This window comes from Apus apus, chromosome 4 (genome assembly GCF_020740795.1).
Source record: "Apus apus isolate bApuApu2 chromosome 4, bApuApu2.pri.cur, whole genome shotgun sequence".
Lineage (NCBI taxonomy): Eukaryota > Metazoa > Chordata > Aves > Apodiformes > Apodidae > Apus > Apus apus.
In genome coordinates this window covers 109,207,625-109,225,939 of record NC_067285.1, presented here as the reverse complement: position 1 = coordinate 109,225,939, position 18,315 = coordinate 109,207,625, and the positions used below count along the sequence as shown (strand labels likewise).

Below are 18,315 nucleotides of genomic sequence, written 5' to 3'. Positions count from 1 at the left end.
GGTTCCAGGGAGGCAGGAAACAGTACACTATTTCTAAGGCTTATCCTGGTTTTCCCAATGCCAAGGTTTAAAGGCTATCCAGCTAGCTCGTGTTGAGTGTAGTTGGGGAAGTGAGCCCCGAACAGCTTAACTGGATTTCAGCCTTTAACACATCATATTCAAACTGGATCCTATACAGATGACCATTTATTTAGAGGCACTGAGCTCCTACAGCTGCCTTGGAAAACATGGCTTTTACCAGCAAGTGAGTGTGAGGCCTGCTTCACTTGGATTAAAGGGCGAGGAACAGATGAAAAGATAGTTTCTTATTAATAAATGGACCCTCAGACTTTGCAAGTCATAATTTTCTGGTGGCAAGTACACAGTGAGATGCTGGGCTGAAAGTGTGCTAGTACAGACCCGTTTTCAGTAAAACAGCTTAAATATTAAGACTCCTTGGATACATGTCTCTCACTGTGCATAGCCCTGTCCTCTCCTTTCTCTCTGAGCTGTGGTAAATTATATTCTTGTGCTTCACAGGATCCCTCGTGATCTTTTGTCATTCCTGGTAAGATCTTCAGGCAAGGCCCCATCTCTTCCTTCTTTTTATCCATCCCTCTGCACAATGTGGCTGGCTCTGTGCTTACCCCTGCGTGTGACAGGCTGCTACTTACATACTTACCACAGGCTGAGATGCTTCACAGCCAGGCACCTTCCTTATCTCTGATCCCCTGGTCCTTTCCCCTTTCTATTTTAAATAGCCTACAGTTTTAGTTAGCCAACTGCAGGCGTCTCTCCTTTCCCCATCCTTCTCTGTTTTATTTTGAAGCCACAGTTGTGCTAACACGGGCACAAACCTGTGCCAAGTCATTTCACAGGCTGGGGAGCTGTCAGTGTCCCAAGTACCCTGGGTCTGCCCCGCTGGCTTGCCTGGCTGTTTACTCTCCCTCCAGAGAGTCTATTTTTGATGCTCTCTATGCAGACACAGCATTGGATATTTGGTCTTACTACCCTTGCTAGGTACTCAACACAGATCTTTTCCCTGCCCCCGCAGCAGCTTGTGTCTCCACCAAGGTGCATAATCTCATTTGAGGCTCTGTAATCCTGTCCTCATTGCTTGGTCATTCTGTCACACGCTGTGAATTCAAGTGGGTCAGTCCTAAGTGGCAGGATTAGATGACTGGACAGTAAATCCTGCTGCTCTTTGTATGTTTTCAATTAGTTCCAAATAGTTCAGCCATTCCTGCTCCTGAAGGGACCTGGGCACTGACCACCACCGCTTTTCTAATTTACCTCAGAGAAGGAGAGGAGAAGCAGAAAAGGAGCCTGCTTTTGGGACACAGCAGAAGGGGAGCAGCAGCAAAGCTGTTACAAGGCTGGTAGTGGGGCAGGTGCAGGGCCTTGGCCATACAGTGAAGCTGTCAGTTGGAGGCCTGGCCATAAGTGAGCTTTGAAGTGCCACCAGGCAGGTTTTCCATGTAAGCAGCTGGGACGTGTGTGCCTGCAGTGAGGAGAGGTACCAATGGCTTGGATGCAGCACCAGCCTCCTCCAGTACTACCTCACTGTCTCCATGCTCCCAGAACTTTTTCATTCTCTACCTCTCACCTTGAGCCTCCCACCAACTGCTGCCTTGCCCTGTCCCCAGTCCCCAACCCTTGTACTCCCTGCTTCTCTGCCAAGACCCAGCCCAGCTCTGTCACTGCCTCCTCTGTTTCTACAACCCTATCACCAGTTCTACACTCTCCCCCAGCTCTCTGACCCTCTCCTTCAAGCTCCTGGGTTTCCCAGATCCTATTTGCCTGTATCCTTATTCCTCACTCCAAACAAACCAAGTCTGCCAAACAGGCCAATGTCTTCCCACCCCCCTCAAGACAAATCTTGCTCCTAACCACTTAACCATCCCCAGGCTGCAGCCTCTGCTCTTCAAAGGACAGCTGCAGAAAACATCTTGCAGCCCAGAGGTTTCTGATAATGTGCCTTCCTCTGCCCGTCTTCTGCTCTCCTGTGTGTAGGGCAGGGACTGTTTCCACAGTAGCTGGTGCTGTGGCCTGTTGTGTGCTCCTTGGTACTGCCCTCTTTTAGGAAGGGGAGTGGGGGGCACAGCGTGCTGCTGGCACTGGGCACTGTGCCTTGGCAGGAGATGATAAATGAGGTGGAGGGAGCAGGCACGCATGACTGGTGTCGGTGAAAAGCCCATTTGTGCCTAATAAGTCTGAGAAACAGTCCAGGAGTCTTTCATGCGTGGGGAAATGGGTCCTGTGGTGCTGGCAGAGCTAGTGATCACTCTGGTTATTGGTTAAAAGGACCAGGCATGCAGACAGATGAAAGAGAAGGGTTTCAGTGTGGCACATCCACCTCTTCAGCCCTCAGAAGTGCAGCGTCAGCAGTTGCCAAACTGCCTCAGCTCACATCCACCTGTCTCGTCCTGGCATTGTCACTTCTGTTTTCACTTTTGGGCTCACCACCCCATGGGGGTTGCAGCGCCACTACTTTAGGGTCCCTTAGCCCAAGAAATTTATTGGGAATTTTCCCATTGTGTTTGCTAGTTTTTAAACCAGGGCCCTGGAAGGGAAATGCTGGTGATCATTTAGATTTTATCCTTTTTAGACAAACAGCATCTTTTCCTTAATTTCTAGTATCTGGCTGGTATAGCCAGTGCAGCTGCCTGAAAGGTAGTATGTTGATCCCTAATTTTCCACGAGAATTGAGACCTCTTTACTGGGGGAATTTGAAGCCCAAGCTTGTGCAGGAGAGAGATGCTGCCTTTTGTGGCATGACAGTATGAACTGCACTTCTACTTGACCTGGGAAAGAGGGAAGCAAGGAGTGGGAAGCATCCTTCCCTTGAAGAGGCTGGATAAAGCCTCTTTGTAATGATGAGATCCCATTGCTTGGAAGGAGATTGTTTCTTTGCCTACCAGATGTATCAGTGAACAGTTGTCTGATCTGCTTAGTACCCTACCTGTAGTGGCCACACTGTGTGCTCTGGTCTGTGACATGGCCAAGAGTTGCAGAACTCAGGAGTGATTATAATCCATGGTTTGAGAAACCTTTGGGAAGCAATTAGTGTTATCTCAGTGAGGCTGAGCATGCTGCTTTTTGAAGTAGCTTCCTTTGAAGGATCTCCATTGGGGATCCAAAATCAAAGATCTCATGGCTGAGCTATGTTACACCAATAAAGAGGAACAACACATGGCTTTCTTGAAACATATGGTAGCGTGCCACTGATCACACTGTTTTGTGAACTGTTCCTGTCATGATGTGATGTATCTTTCATTCTTAAGTCTTTGAGAGTTTGCTTTTCCAAATCAATAAAAACCCAGCACTGCTTGAACTACAGTCCAGGTAGCTGTTCCCAGTTTATCTCTATTGTTGGCTCTTCCATTGGTGTCTCCAAGAATCAGACAATAGTCAGTGAATGTACAGGACAGCAGAACCAGACAATAAATTTATACAGAGAGACCAGGCTGGGAAAGTCAGTAATAAACAGTTCCCAGGAGAGGAAATGAACTGCACAAACAGAAAGGGCGGATGAAATTGAGTTTCCACCATCAACATTAATGTCAGCTGGTTTCCTTTTGAGTCTTCAGTGCTGTCTGACATCTCCAGACCAGGATGGCTGTTTCAGGCTAGGCACAGCACGCAAGCCCTGGCTGTGCGGATATTGCTGGCAAGTTTTTGTGTTCATATGGCAGCAGAAGCAATTTCCTCCTTCACTCAAGCCCGTGCTCAGATCATAAAGCTCTTAGCAGGACCTGTCTGCGGCCACACACAATACACCTCTGCATGCAAACTGCCACTCATTTCTGTAAGTAGTTCCTCAGTGTTGACCTGATTCCCAGAAGACCTGTCTGTCACCAGGACTAAATTGACTGCCACGTGTCTCTCACCTAATGCTGTGCCTAAATTAGTCATAAATGTACTCTGTTCTTAATGATCTTAAGTCTGGATTACAGAGGTGGCCACACACTGGGAGTTTCTCCAGTGGGAAGCATTGATCGAGACAGGGAGTGGAGTGGCAGCCCTTTGTGTTTATAATTTGCTAGGTAACACCCTGTCAGCTGGGGTTATGGAGTGGTTTCCCCACCTCTCTGGGAAAGCTGAGGAAGGGAGAACCTGTATCCAAAGATGTAGTTCATAGGTGGGTATCCCTGCTTTGTTATGTGTATGTGAGTCCCTGCACATGGTGCCCAGTGTCATGCTCATGTCTCACCTCAATTACTTATGCTGCAAATAGACCTTATTCTTAAAGCTTTTACGTGTGTTGCCACAATGGCTCTCTTTTTTCCCTTGCTAGGTCTCTCAGCTACTTCATTTACACTGGTATTTGGACCAGAAAAAAGGGCAGGTAATCTGCTGAGTGCTTATACTAACCCCTAGCTAATGTCTGCCTCCCCATTAGACTAGTTTGAACTGTTTTCAGCTGAGACTGGTCTGAGGCCAGATGCTGTCTGCTCTGCTTCCAGTGGGTAGATCCTGCGTGCTGAGCTTTAAAAGCCTGTCTCTGATTTCATCAGCAAAATGCTTTCCAAGTCCTCTGCTGGCAACCAGAGAGACTCCAGCAGCCAGGCAGGGAGCTTTGTATGTGGAAGACCCAGCTAACACAGGTTGTTGTTGCTACTGCATTGGCCAAGCTGCTGTGAATGCTGTTGTTTCCTTGCTGATGGATAAAGTGAGCCTCCCCCCACTGCTGGGATCTCATTAGGATGGCTGGGGCTGCAGTGGAGCTAGTGAGGCCAGGATTTGGCTCAGAAGTGAAGATGCATCTCTGCAAGCATTTTCTGGTAGCTGTGGTTGGGGAAGTCCTGCTGACACCACAGCAGTAAGTGACATCCTGGAAACATGCACTACACCTTGTAGTGATTATGGGCAGGATGGAGGCTGCATGCAGATGTATCTGCTAGCATGGAGGAGAGCTGCTAACCAAAGTTACAGCAGAAAGAGAGGAGAACATTAACAGGTTTACCATTGTGCTGGAAGTGTGGTGAGCCTGACTTAGTGTTCCCTTGCTTGTCCATTAACAGCTGATCCTAAGATGCAAAAGGCCAGAAGGTGCCATCTTGCATTAACACTGACTGTATTACAAGCTTCTCTTTTATGACTTGACGTTTTTTGGTTCTTGATTTGTCTCTTCACCATGCTGTGTTATAGTTTCCATACCTGCAAAATGGAGTTTGTGGGTATTAAAGGTGTTTTGAAACCTAAATGTCTACAGAATTCTTTCAGATTGTCAGACTGTAGGTATGATAAAATCTAGACACTGTTATTTGTTTATATTTAGATCATATTTAACGGGACTTTGTTATATAAATTGCAGATTTTTTAAAATCATGTGCCTAATTTTATTTACCTAGAGCCTATGTAAAGCTACCTGCATGTGTGGAGTATTTTTAATGAATAATTTCATTGGATGTAAACCCAGCTTTTCCAGACTCCTATATCAATCTCCTTCGAGAAGTTTTACTTCTAATGTGAATGCAGCAATTAATTACAGAGAGACAAAGTAAAGAAGACAATTCCAGCTATTCCTAATGGGAGTGCCTCTAAGTGCCTGACACAATAATGATCCTTTTGGAAAGGATCAAGATTTCTGAGCCTTCCAAGCAAAAATTGGTTGCATCAGTGTTTGTGCTCTGAGCCCAGTGTTCATTTCTGGAGATAAAGGTGTCTGCACCATTTAGAAGAAGGCAGCACATAGGTCAGCTGGCTTTGCAAGCTCGTGTTTCTCCCCTACTGTTTTGTCCCACTCTTTAAAGCAAAAACAAGGAGAGGATGTGATAGATGTGGGGATGTGATGTGTGTCTATAGTGCAGTTGTAATTTTGTCCAAAGCAGGTAGAGATGTACCTAAATTAATTTTAGATTAATTACTGTGCCACATGGGTGGGAGCTTTATCTTCCCTTAGAATCACAGAGGAACTTCTGCAGCTTAAATGTCCATGTCTTGATGGGAGATGCCCTAATACCATTAGTGGTGTCATGAATCTAAATAACGTTGATACCAAGTGATAGGACTGAGAGGGGTGATATTACCATGCCCTTGTCAGTCTTTGTCTTTTATCCTGTTCACCAGCACTGAACCCTGGCCCTCCTCTGCCCCTGTAAAGAGAGAACTCTCCCATGTATGGACCCAGCAAGGCTGGTGGGTCCTGGGAGATGGGGAAGTGAAGGAAGTCTGAAGAGGTCCACTTTCAGCTTGTGCTGTACCTTCACCTCTGGGGTGAACCTTCCTTGGGACAAGAAGATCAGATGAATTTTGGAGCAGGTACACTATAATGAGCAGGGAACAGAGACATGTTGCCACCAGTACCTCACTGTCTAGCAAAATCTCTGTCTACTGGATCAGAAGTGCTGTGTTTACAAGGACAGTCTGTGTCCTAGGAGAAGTTGCATGAGGTAGAAGTTGAGTCAGGGTAGACAGTCTTGTGTCCAGGGAGAGTAAGGCTCAGTCTTCCAGCACCACTTAATGCTTGTATCCTCTACCAGAGGATGAAGTTCCCTAAACACAGGTCACACACTGCCAGAACAGGTCACCCTGACAGGACACTTGGTGTTCAGTGGGGAAGAAGAGAGAGGTGCTGTCATCCACAGTCCCATAGCCCTTCTAGCCCCCATTTTCAAAAGGTTATATCATGCCACCCTGCTCTTTGCTGTTGACACAGTGAAATGTTACCACAGTTAGGGCTGTCCTGCTCTCTAGGATAAAACTAGCTCAGATTAGTGTGGACATGCTGCAAATGTGCCTCTGGCCTGCAGCATGGACATAGCTTCAGGACCTGGATCTCCCTGTGCAGACAGACAGTGTGCTGAAATTCCTGGGATATCTTCCATGTCTGTAGCTGCTGGAAGAGCAACTGTATGATCACAGCCAAGACAGTAAACAAAAATCTCCAAAACATCTGCTCTTCATCTTCCACGATTGCTTTAACCAAGCACGGCCCAAGATGTGAGCTGTGCTAAATCTATTCTGCTATGAAATAAAGCTATTAACTTGTTGGGGTTTTTTCTTATTTTCTTTTTTCTTTTTTTTTCTTCTTTTGTTAGTAAATGATGCATCTTATTGCAGAATAGTAAGCATTACAGCTGGGTAAAGTCTTTATTGCTAAATCATAGCTGCAGCAGTGCAAACTCTCACCCTGCTGAGTTTTCAAATGCTTGTGATTTCTTACACAGCAGCTGATGATCTGACAGAGAAATGAAGGTGGGAACAATGTTTTCCATTTTACTCTGAAACCATCCTGTTTCTGTTGTAATCCTAAGTTTTCTCATGTTTCTGTTTGGGGTCAGGTAGAAATGTGGCAACTGGGAAAGAACTCTGAGTGTTATGTTGTGCCCTAGGAGCAATTAAATCAAGTCGATACCTGCAAAGACGGGCAGGTGCAAACATTTGAAAGAAAATAAATAGAAGGGAAGTCAGGAGGGTTTCACACCTGTTCCCTGCCCTCACTCAGTCTGAGCCTCTCTATTGCTGCCATTTATCAGATTTAGACAAAATGTTTCATGGCATCATAGGAACAGTAATATTTTGTTATTATCTGTGTGATGAGCAGCGCTTATCTTTGCTGTTGTAAACTCAGGTGAAATTAAAGCAAAAATAATGAAAAGACAGGAGCCACGGGTGACAGGCACACGTCTGGTCCTTGTTTCAAAGCTCTCTCTGGGGCCTTTGATCATTACATGCTGCTCTATCACAAGTTGCAATGCAAGAATATTAACATATCTTCTTCGTTTTCAATGCAAAATGATGCGTTAGTGTCACCTTCCCTGCCAGGTTGGTCTGATGTTTGAATTTCATCTCTTACCTGATTCGTGTCCAGATACATAAATTACTCTCTGGGATGAAATCGTGTTTGGGTGAGCTGGCTGAGCAGAGGGGCTGGGAGGAGGTTAAAGCTTGAGCTCTGCTGACACTCGAGCTGGCTGTGCGGGAGGAGCACAGCGCTCAGGTTACTGCAGCTTATCTATCCCTCCGGCTCTGCTGAGGGCTTCTGCGACAGCAAAACGTTATGTAGCGATCTGACTGCTCTCAGCTTGCTCTCACTAGTCAAACTGCAGGCTAGGATGGCTTGTGTTGGCTTCAAACTGGTTGCTGAGACTCTGGCTGCAGCGCAGGGATTTAGTGCAAGCTACAAACCACCCCCCCAACTGCTCTGCACTGAGTTTTGGGCAGGTGAGATCACACCAGCTAACCAGCCTTGCAAGGAAATTTCAGTACACCACTGACAGCTGTGTTGTAGACTGCAGAGTAGATGTGCCTTAGACAGGGCTAAGAATAAAAAAGATGCCTGTTGCAGTGAGAACATGTCTCAAGAGAGGCTTAGCCACTGGCAGGAAAGCAGCCAAAATTCAGACATCAACTCTTATGGCAGGTTGGAAAGTGAGATAAAAGAGTTGAGACTCAAACAAAACATCAGATCTAGAACTCCACTGCCAAGCTTATAAAAGAAGCAGAATAAAATGTCTGTGTATACCAGCAAAAAAAGAGCCATTAATTTAAAATACTTTAAGTACAACAGGCTAATGAGACAGAGTAAAGTATGTCTGCAGGAAGAGCATGATGGATGCATGAAACTTCTTTGTAATAGCCTGCAGAGAAGCTGAATGCAAAATGCTGCCAAACACAGGATATATAGGGAGATCTTAAAAACCAAAGACTTAGTAAAATACAAAGAAAAAGCCCAGTGCAGCTTCCTGGCTAGCTCCACCAGGTGACTCTGCCCCACAAAGGACAGTTCAGTTTTGGTTTTATTAGCTTATATGTATTTCTACTGATGATGCTTTGGGACAGCATTGAAGAAGTTACCATCATGTGCTGTTTGCTTCTCTCTAATGCAGAAAAGTGGTGTAGTCCAGGGTGTGTGGTTAAGTTGCTGAGCTGTGGAGTTGAGAAGGCAGTTTGAGCCCTTAATGGATTTTTCTTGTATGAAAAACTTGAGGCTGAAAAGTTTGGATTAGTCATCCTGCAGTTTTCTTGAATGTAGAAAGTGCAAACTGTCACAGTGACTGTCTTTCTAAGCACCTGATGCCTTGTCTACTTACAGTCCCTAAAAGTAAGGTGCTAATGGTGTTATATGAGGTAGAGGCATTGATTTTCCATTACTCTACATACAAAATTTCTGGAGTGATGTAGGTAAATTACTACTTGCAGGGAGATGAATTCATTCCCTTCCCAATGCCAGGGCCCTGGAGAACAGGCAGTGTTGCCCGACTGCTTTAGCAAGGAGTGTGTCCAGTCACAGATGGTCAGGATGAGTCCCTTCTCTGTGCCAGGTTAATGTACTCCCCACTGGCCCCTCGCCTGCACTCTGGTTGTGGGGGCAGAATACTCAAATCTGCAGCCCAGAAAGGAGCAGTGATGTGCTCTGGTCCAGCTCCAACCTAGAACCCACCAGGCAGTGTTCAGGCTGTGCTTCCTCTTACCTACTGCTTTGGCAGTTGCAGGTCTAAATGAAGGTGGTGTGTGAATTGCTCTACCTGCTTTGTTAAACAGAGCAGTATTTACTGTCTGCCATATTTCTGATTTCATCTCAGTCGAAGAATCCATTGAAGTTTTCCTAATTTACATGAGCAGAAATAATTTTAGAATCAGGCTCTGTGTATTTATTTCAGTATTTTTTATAAGACAATATGCTATGAAGTATCTTTCAGACCCTCTCCCCTCAACAACATGCTAAAGCCTAAGTGTACTTTCTATCAGTAATGCTATTTATATTCTGAATATTACTTACTGTATCCAAGAGAGAAGAACAGGTAAGTTCTGTATTGATTGTATTTATTAATTATATTGGTATTCCTACTTTATGGCAGTGGTGTAGCATGAGGGTTACAAAATTCAGAAAGAGGAATGCTTATAGTCAACTCTGTGATAGGCTGTAGTTTTAAGGAAAGGTATCTTTTAACCAACTCATCCTTAATAAGGAAGAGCTACATTCCTTTTGCAAAGGAATATGTTGCCTGATTGAGAGCTAGTCTAAAAAGAAAAAGGTGGTGTTGGTTTGTTTCTTCTTTAAGCTACACGAAGAAAGCACTGAAATGTTTCTTTGCATTGATTACTTTAAAATTTCAAAATTTCTGTGCTCTGAAAAGTCTGTGTATGACAGAACAGCTGAGTGAAGATCATCATAGATGATTGAATGGGAGTTATTTTGATGCAGACTATTTAATTGTCTTTCTGAAGCCAAGGACCTATGTGACTCAGATCCTAGTGAAGAAAAGCAGCTACTAGAAACAACATCCTGCTTCTTTAGGTGCATCCAAGGCTGCTCTGAGCTCAAATGACTGCATTGAAGAATCAGAGATGCTCACTGTCAAAAGTCTAAATTACTTTGTGCATAGAACTACTCCAGAAGGAAGAGCAAAAAGAGGGAAATTGGGCTTTTAACAACTCGTTTTTGTCCTCTCTAGGTTGCTGGAACAGAAAATGTTTTATCTTCCTATTGATCCTGTTGGATTTCAATCAGCTAGGGAGGAGGAAGGCTCAAAATGCACTGTGGAATCTAACTTCTGTGTGTGTTATTTGCTTGTCTGTTTAACTAGGGTCAGGGGGCCCTGTCTGAGAGACTAAGGAGCTTTAGCATGCAGGATCTCTCATCAATTCGTGGAGACAGCAGCAGCACTGTTCCTCCTTCGGTCACTGTACGGACAAGTAGCAAACAGAGCCAGCCAAAAACATCCAGAAGTGCATCGGAAGGCACTGGCAGCTCAGGTAAGTGCAAGTGTTATTTTCAGTGTTGTGTTGTCTGGAATGTCACGAAGCTGAATGAAGTCATGCAGTTGGCAGGAATATATAGAAACAGACACTGCAGGCAGCACATACCAGAATTCACAGGACACAAACAGGCTGTTGAGTCTCTTGGCACTTAAAAGAGAAAATAATATCATCATTTGATGGTTACTATTTCTGGCTGGTGCGAAGTGCTGGTCTGGCTGGGCTTGAGCATGCAAGGGAGCCAGCACCAGTCCCTGCAACTTGAGTTGAAAAGTTAAGACTGGGTTGGGGGACTGCCAACTGTGGTGGGTTTTCAATGAGAGGGGATAATGGAAGTGCAAAAAAGGGGGGATAAGAGTGCACAGCAGGGGACATGGCTTACTATTATCATCAAAGCCTGCATATAGTGATACACTCTTATGTCATCTAAATAGAAATGTGAATTCTAATAGATACCTAGTTTGAATTAGGTTCCCTTGTGGTTCTTCTAAATTGTACAGTAGCTATTACAACATTTGACAGTTGTAGTTCCATCACTGATGAAGCTTACTGAGGTGTAAAACCCACATAAAACACTCCTAGAAGCAGAGAGCAGCATCTGACAGCTGTGTATGAAATTATGTCTATAGAAACTTATGGAAAACAAGCATCTCTGAAGGGAAATGGTTTGTTTTCAAATTCTGAAAGAACAAAGGGAAGAAACATTATAGTTAAAGAAACCTTTGTGAGCCCAGATCCAAAACATTTGGTTAGAGATAGCCTTGCAGATTAGATCTCAAAAATTGAGATATGAAGGGTTATCCCAAGCAGGGGGTTCCAGATGGCTTTTGGGATGCCCAAACAGCACCAAAGATCATGCAACCTGACTGTCCTGATGAGAAGCCACAGAAAGCTGCAGGGCTGTTGCACATGGTAGCCTGTGAAGTATATGCTGGCAAGGTTGAAATGTAGCAGTTGCCATTTGTGTGTGTTGAGGTCTGTACAAACATTCACTGTGTTTCAAGCCTGTGTAGATGGGTACCCCTTCTAGTTTGTGTTAGTTTTGGAATGTATTAGAAATGTCTTGTCCCATCCATCCTGAAGAGTATCTGTCCTTCAAGCCCTTTGCAAATTCTGAGCATTTTAGCTTACAGACTTCTCTATTTTTTTTTTAACATCATCTTTTGAATAAATTCTCTTTACAGGTAAACTGAAATACCTAATAGCTATTAGCTATAGAAATAGCTAATCTCGTGCTGTTTAATGTGGGCACAATTACATATGTAGTCAGAATGTCTAGAGAGGTGAATTAACTGGTCATAACTGTCGTGTGAGTGTGTATGGTAGAGTGTGATCTATCAGCCAGACTGTATCACATCCTGAGGGCTGTATTCAGGGTGAGCCAACACTGTTCTAGGTACACTAAGCCCAGGCATGGTCCCATCACTCCACCTTTTCTATTTGTTTAGTTGGAGTGTTGCACATAAGCAAGGGGCAGACAGAATTTGCTACTGCCTATTAGTATGTGATATATATACATGTAATATATACATACATGAGTATGTGCATGAGCAGTCACTACAGAACAGCTGGCACACAGCTCTTTTTCCTGTCCCAAAGATAGCACAAATACCTATGTCAGCAGTCCCCGCTGTCTCACAGAAACATTAGACTTCTCTTTATATCCCTGCTTTAGAGATAATGGGACTTAGTCTGACATCAGAGGGGGGTCAGCAAAACTACCCCAGACTGTTTGACACGAGGATGGCTCAGACCAAGACCTCACCTTTCTAGTAAAAGGCCTTTCTAACCAGCTGTTAGAAGGCCTGACAACAGTAGCTAGGATACACAAAATGATTGAAGAACATTCATAGCAGGCCTGACTGGGGCTGCAAACATTGTATCCTTGGTCTGATTAGAAGTCCTGGTTTATGGAGACTTTTAGGGAATGCCTGAAGGAACGGGCCTGTGTCTGCTGAAGAAGCAGGGCAGTGGTTAGGAGGCAAGACTGAGAGTTAGGACACATGAATTCACACCCCACTTAATTGCAAACCACTGGTATGACCTGAAGTGTACCTTTGTTCCTCAGTGTGTCTGTAAAACAGAAAAAATTGTACTTGCCACACCTGGATCCTGAAAGCCATATTTTAAGTCAATACCTTATATGATTTCTTGCGTGGCTTTCCTGTACACCTTACTTCAGTGATTACATCATGTTCAATATCTGATCACTGGAAAAGTCCTGTCTGTGTATTGATCCCAAGTTTGCAAGAAAGTTTCTCTGTAGTAAAAGAGAAATCATTGCCATTCCATCAACCTGTTACAGTCCTCTGCAAGTGCAGCTGTCAAAGTCACTGCCTGAATTTATAACTGATGAGGAACTGTGGCAGGGACAGGAACCTGAAGCAGTATTTTGACTGGATGTATGTGGGGTTTGCCTGAAGAAGGGGACATTGCTAGGCCATAGCCAACCTTACAGGTGGACAAGCCAAGCACTGCTGTAGCAGTTGTAGCCCTCTTTGTTTCAGGACTGGCATCCCCATGTCTGGGAGTGTGTGAGAGCATTGTTCAGTCCCAGGAGGATCACATTCTTTGATGAGTGTTGCCTATGGGAATGCCATTATATCTCCTTTATTTCTCTCATATGGCTGTCAGGGATGCACAAAGGCTGAAAAATAAGTTTTGCATCTAGCACAGGCTCTTAGTTTTCTCAACAGGAGATAGCCACATCAAAGAGAGAAAAGCACCTTACAATAATGAGATGTCAAGTTCTACAGTCAGATGATGGAACAGTCTATCTCCAGCTGTCCAGCTGTGGACTCTAGAAGAAATCCTGAGTTTGATCCAAATTAAAAATACTTTCTTATATTATTTTTGAAGGATTATTTTAAGCTCAGACCAGTTTGCTGATCCACGTTACTGAGAGCCTCAAAGTAACTGTTCTGGGAGGCATTTCAGGAGATATTTTTTGAGATCAAGAGGCCAGGAGCTGGAAGGTCTTCAAGCCAGCTTTGCTACTGAACGAATGGTGCATGGAAGCACACTGTCACAATAGTGAGGCAAAGACAAGAAAAGGCTCTTTAAGTTGATGTTACAGGAGTTTAGATGGGTCCCATTCCCTGCACAATGAAAACACAGTCAGATCTAGTGTGGAATTGGTGTTGTGAATTCCAGTCCTGTTGTGTGACTGTTTTTAAGAGCAGATAAGGTATCTGAAAGAAGGTGATAAGGAAAGACAGAGAGATGGAGAGAAGTCTGTTGTCTTCCCTGCACAAATGAGACTGCTGAAACTCAGTTTTGCAGTCCCTTCCCATGAAAGGACTCCCCTGACACTGGTGGGCCTTGGCTGTGGCCAAAAGTTGGCTGCAGAACCACACCATAGTCAGACTATGTTAAATAACTGCTCAGCTTGTTTGGTTTCCGTTGTTGTTATTTGTATAACCTGACTGGTGCTGGTTAGATGGATTTGTGACTCCCTGAATCCCCTCTTGACACAAAGCACTGTGTGAGGAGCTCGCCATTTAGTTACGGACCACATGCAGACACAGCAAAGGTTTATTTTTGCCTGCTGAAGAGTGTCTAATGAGGCCAAGAAGTAGAATATGCAAGAGCTGCCTTTGAGACGAGGGGAATTACTCCTTCTTTTGCTGCTTTCCCCCTCCTCTACCTTTTGCTGTCTTCACAGCCTTTCAGTGATGCTCACTGTATGTTGAGCAGTCCTGCTTGTGCTCTAGGGGTGTTCACACCAAACCCACAGAAGGACCCTTCTCCTCACACCCTGTCAAAAGCCACATGTAGATGACATGTAGGGGCAAGGGCTGCTTTTGCCATGGTTTGTGTGTGGCTGCCAACCCCCATAGCACATGACATGAGGCATTGCTCTGCTCCTGTAAAGCAGGTGCACACCTTCCTTTGACACACACCAAGGAAAAATGGTGGTTGCCCTTCCTCCACGTAGCAACCCACCACCTGTCCTTTCTATGTGATCTTTCACTTTGCTCTTAGTTCAGCATTTCTCCACTTAGTGTCCTGGCACCCTGAGGATAGCCTGTGATATTTTATCTTGATACCTGTTCCAACTTGTGCTTCTTCCACAGGCAGCACTGCCCCTTTCCTTTGGGAACAGTAAATGTTGTGTGGCTACTCATTCCTATGGAAAACTGGCAGCCTCCAGAACAACATTTCCAAATATTTTTCAAGGCAATGCTGTTGTTCTGGTAGATGTCCAGTAACAATGCACACATAGATGTGTCTTTATTAACAGTGGGGGGCTTTTGCACTTCTTAATCTTACAATATTGCCTTAAAAGCATCAGGGACAGTACAGATCAAACGTGCCTTGCGATGGCTGGTGAGTGACACATGCGACTTGAGGAGTGGGACATTGGCCACTGTGTCATGTAGCTCAATCCCACAGCTGATGCAAACATATCTCACAGTTGCAGCTGTTGGTGGAAACCTCCAGTGTGGGCTGGGCAGCCTTGCTTGTGGGTGAGTCAGTGGGACATACCTCAGCAGCAGGAGGTTTGTGTTGCATCAGGGGACAGTCAGTGTCCAGAGCTGATGCTGTCTGGGCCAGGGGATCGCATACTATGGAGCCACACTCTGTGCTGCCCAGAGCAAGTGCCCTTTCTGCTTAAGCTCACCCCAGACAGAGATCATTCTCAGTTGGAATGATTTCAAAGCAGAAATATGCAGTGTGCTTTCTGCTACTCTCCACTCTGTGCAGAAGAGAGTCAAGGCTGTTTCTTGGTTTTGCGCTCTGAGGGCTCTGCAGGACAGAACAAAGGTGGGGGAATGTCAGCATTCAGGATATGTCTGTATAACTCAGTCCCTACCAGCCAGAAAAGCCCCAGAAACACATGTGATAACAACCTGTTGTATGAGCTTGCTTCTGCATAAAATCAGAATCTAAGCCCACAGCAGACCTCTTGGGGTTGGGCAAGAGTCCTCTCTTGTATCCAAAGGCTGTAGTTTCACAGCAGCAGCCAGCCAGCGTGAGCCAGCACTCCTCTTGCAATGGGATGGCCCTTGCTTCTGCCCCATACCATGCTTTCTTTTGGACATGTTTAGATCTTATACATATATAATGACCCCAGCCAGGGAGCTGGTTCAAGTTAAATGCAGTTCCTTGCTTCCAGGTTGCTCTTGACCTGGGTCTGATCCTCAAGCCAGCAGAGAGCAGCAGGACACACCCTAACATCAGAACAAAGAAGGTGGAGGCCAGAGTGTGAGGGGCAATGAAACATCTCCTTTCTGCAGCAGTGCTGGTTTATACTGGTTCCAAATGACTGAAACTATGGAAGAACTTCAGTCTCAATGGTGTTAGATAATTGTAACCAAAGAAATCACACAAAACTCAAGTCTTTTTAAAATTTTTTTTCTCCAAAAGCTTTTATCTGGAGTCATTGATGTAATTGTGAGGGTTAAATTGGACGGCTCAAACTGAAAATGATTTCTAGGCTGTCTTGTGGAGCACAAAGTATCCACAACATGAATCTGTAAAGGTCACTCTTCCTAGAGCAGCTATGAATCACCTGCATATGCACTGAAGCATGCAATGTAATTCCTGTTGTTGCTTCCATCCTTATGGTAATTCCACTAAAACAGAAATCCTGCAGGAGTTCTCAGCATGTTTCTGCTTTAGGAAAATCAGGGATCAATGGATAGTTTTCCTTCAGAAGCTGTATGAATGGCTGCACCAGTGCTTATAGAAGTCTAAATTTACTGAAAAAAAAAATCCAGGTATGTAGCAATACAGTAGTGTTTATTGTCATGCAGCCTTTTGCACTGTGTTGCCCACTGCTTATCCGTGCTCCTAGTCAGGAGTTATTTCTGTTCAGTGATTTGAGAGCAGAGCCAGGGAGCTGTACACAATCCCATCCCTGACACCTATCAGGCAGGGAGCTGTACACAGTCCCAGCCCTAACACCCATCAGGCTCACAGCCTGGGGTGAGGCATGTTCCTGGGTCTGTGCTGGTGGATAGAGACAGTTGTCTCTCAGTGCACGTGGAGGCCACAAAGTCCACCTCAAGATGATGCCAAGTGTTTTCTAGGAGACATTAGTTTACCCTGAAGAGTTCCTAATGCTCAGCTCCTCTTTCAGTGTGCACGTGTTGCTCAGTGTGCCGACTCCTCAGAGGTGAGTGCTGGATTTCCCACCCCCTGATACCCACGCATCCCCTTTGGGCACGGCTGTGTTCCCCAGCCTGGCTTGCTGCTGCTGTTCCTACTACTGGGTTTCCTAACAACAAGGGAACAAACCAGGGGGAGGCCAGGCTGTGAGTGAGTTGGTGAGCTTGTGTGTGCTGATGGCAAGTACTGCCATGCTTCTTACCTTACTGACCTGTGCTACCCAAGGCTGGGGAGTGTTTCTCTGGAGAAAAACCTCAGTCCTTGCTGTTCTGGAGGGTGTAAGTCTTGTCCTTGCTGCACCAGTAACTCCTCAACCCTATATCCCCCAGTGCCAGTGTAAAACCACTGGGAATGCAGCAAGAGCAAACTTCCCTCAGTCTCAGCAATTTTTTGCTCTGTTCCCTAAGAATTGGCTTGTGTTCCTCTCTTAGTGGCAGGGACATTTGTGTTTGGGATAAGCAGGGTAAATAACAAAGCCCAGTAGCAGATTCTGGTACCACAAAATAGGGTTGAACAGAGTCTTCTGCTTCAGTCTATGCTAGAGCCACTTAGTAAGAATGTCCCACTGTCCTCAGCATTGCTTGTGTTTACAAACTGAGGAGTGTAGTGAACAGTTCAGCTGCCGGTGGTCTTTTCAGCGCTGCTCCAGGCAGCTTGGTTGCTAAGAGCTGAGCTGTATCACTTCTGCATTTTGTCCCAGTGGCAGATGAAAGGAGGGGGAGGCCTCTCTCTCATTTAGGCATGCCAAAGGATGGGGCTGCCAAGCAGCTTGTGTAGGGAGAAAGAAGAAGTCCAGGCTGGCAGCAGTTCGTGTTGGTGGAAGCAAAAGACCTTCATCATGCCTTTACTTCTCATCTCATGTGCTTTTTGTTTATTTTGCACACTGCAATCAGTCTGGGGACAGCAACAGAGGGACTGAAGGATGGCAGTGCTGCCACTGTGCTGCAGCCATGGCTGCTGGCAGTGTCACTTCCAGAGTACTTGGGTTCCCCCTGCCTTGCACCTGATGTGCCATGCAGCACTGGTGCTTGGAGGTGATCTCAGCCTTGATGCTGCCTCCTTGCACATTGTGTAGGTGGCCAAACAATCCTCATATTTGGTTTGTCACCCTCCCTCTTGTCCTTCTGCAGTTCTTTGCATTAGCCCATCTGGGTTCAGTGTGCTACTGTGCAGGAGAATGAAGCCTGTTCAAGGTGGTATATGTTTAAGCAATCATGAAGCACTTACATTCACAGTGCATTTTATTTAGCAGCCTTCTAACTTTAGCCTAAACCAATTTTAGGGATTTGACTTCAAAGCGTTATTTATAAAAAGAGTCACTGGATCCTTAAGTGTTTGATAGACATGAGTTAATCTTAGGACAGTCATTTAATGATGCTAAAGCAGTAATCAGTCCAATATGTTTACAAATTGGCCCCAAAGTCACTTTGATCTGATTTAAATTGCATGGCCTGTCTTTCACATTGGCTTGTCTTACTATTTTTTTCCCTTGACATAATCCAATCCCTTGGACCA

General features: G+C 45.1%; 1 protein-coding gene across 5 annotated transcripts in view; it reads left to right on the top strand.

Moving 5' to 3' along the window:
- The window catches only part of REEP1 (receptor accessory protein 1), a 71,293-nt gene that overhangs the window by 39,309 nt on the left and 13,669 nt on the right, over positions 1–18,315 (top strand). For 3 of the 5 annotated variants that reach the window (XM_051619554.1, XM_051619557.1, XM_051619556.1), the window contains exons 6-8: positions 4,277–4,327; positions 10,515–10,683; positions 16,772–16,807. In XM_051619554.1, coding sequence (XP_051475514.1) covers positions 4,277–4,327; positions 10,515–10,683; positions 16,772–16,807 — 256 coding nt within the window. The remainder of the gene's footprint in view (positions 1–4,276; positions 4,328–10,514; positions 10,684–16,771; positions 16,808–18,315) is intronic. The other 2 variants (XM_051619555.1, XM_051619559.1) reach the window with 2 other exon arrangements.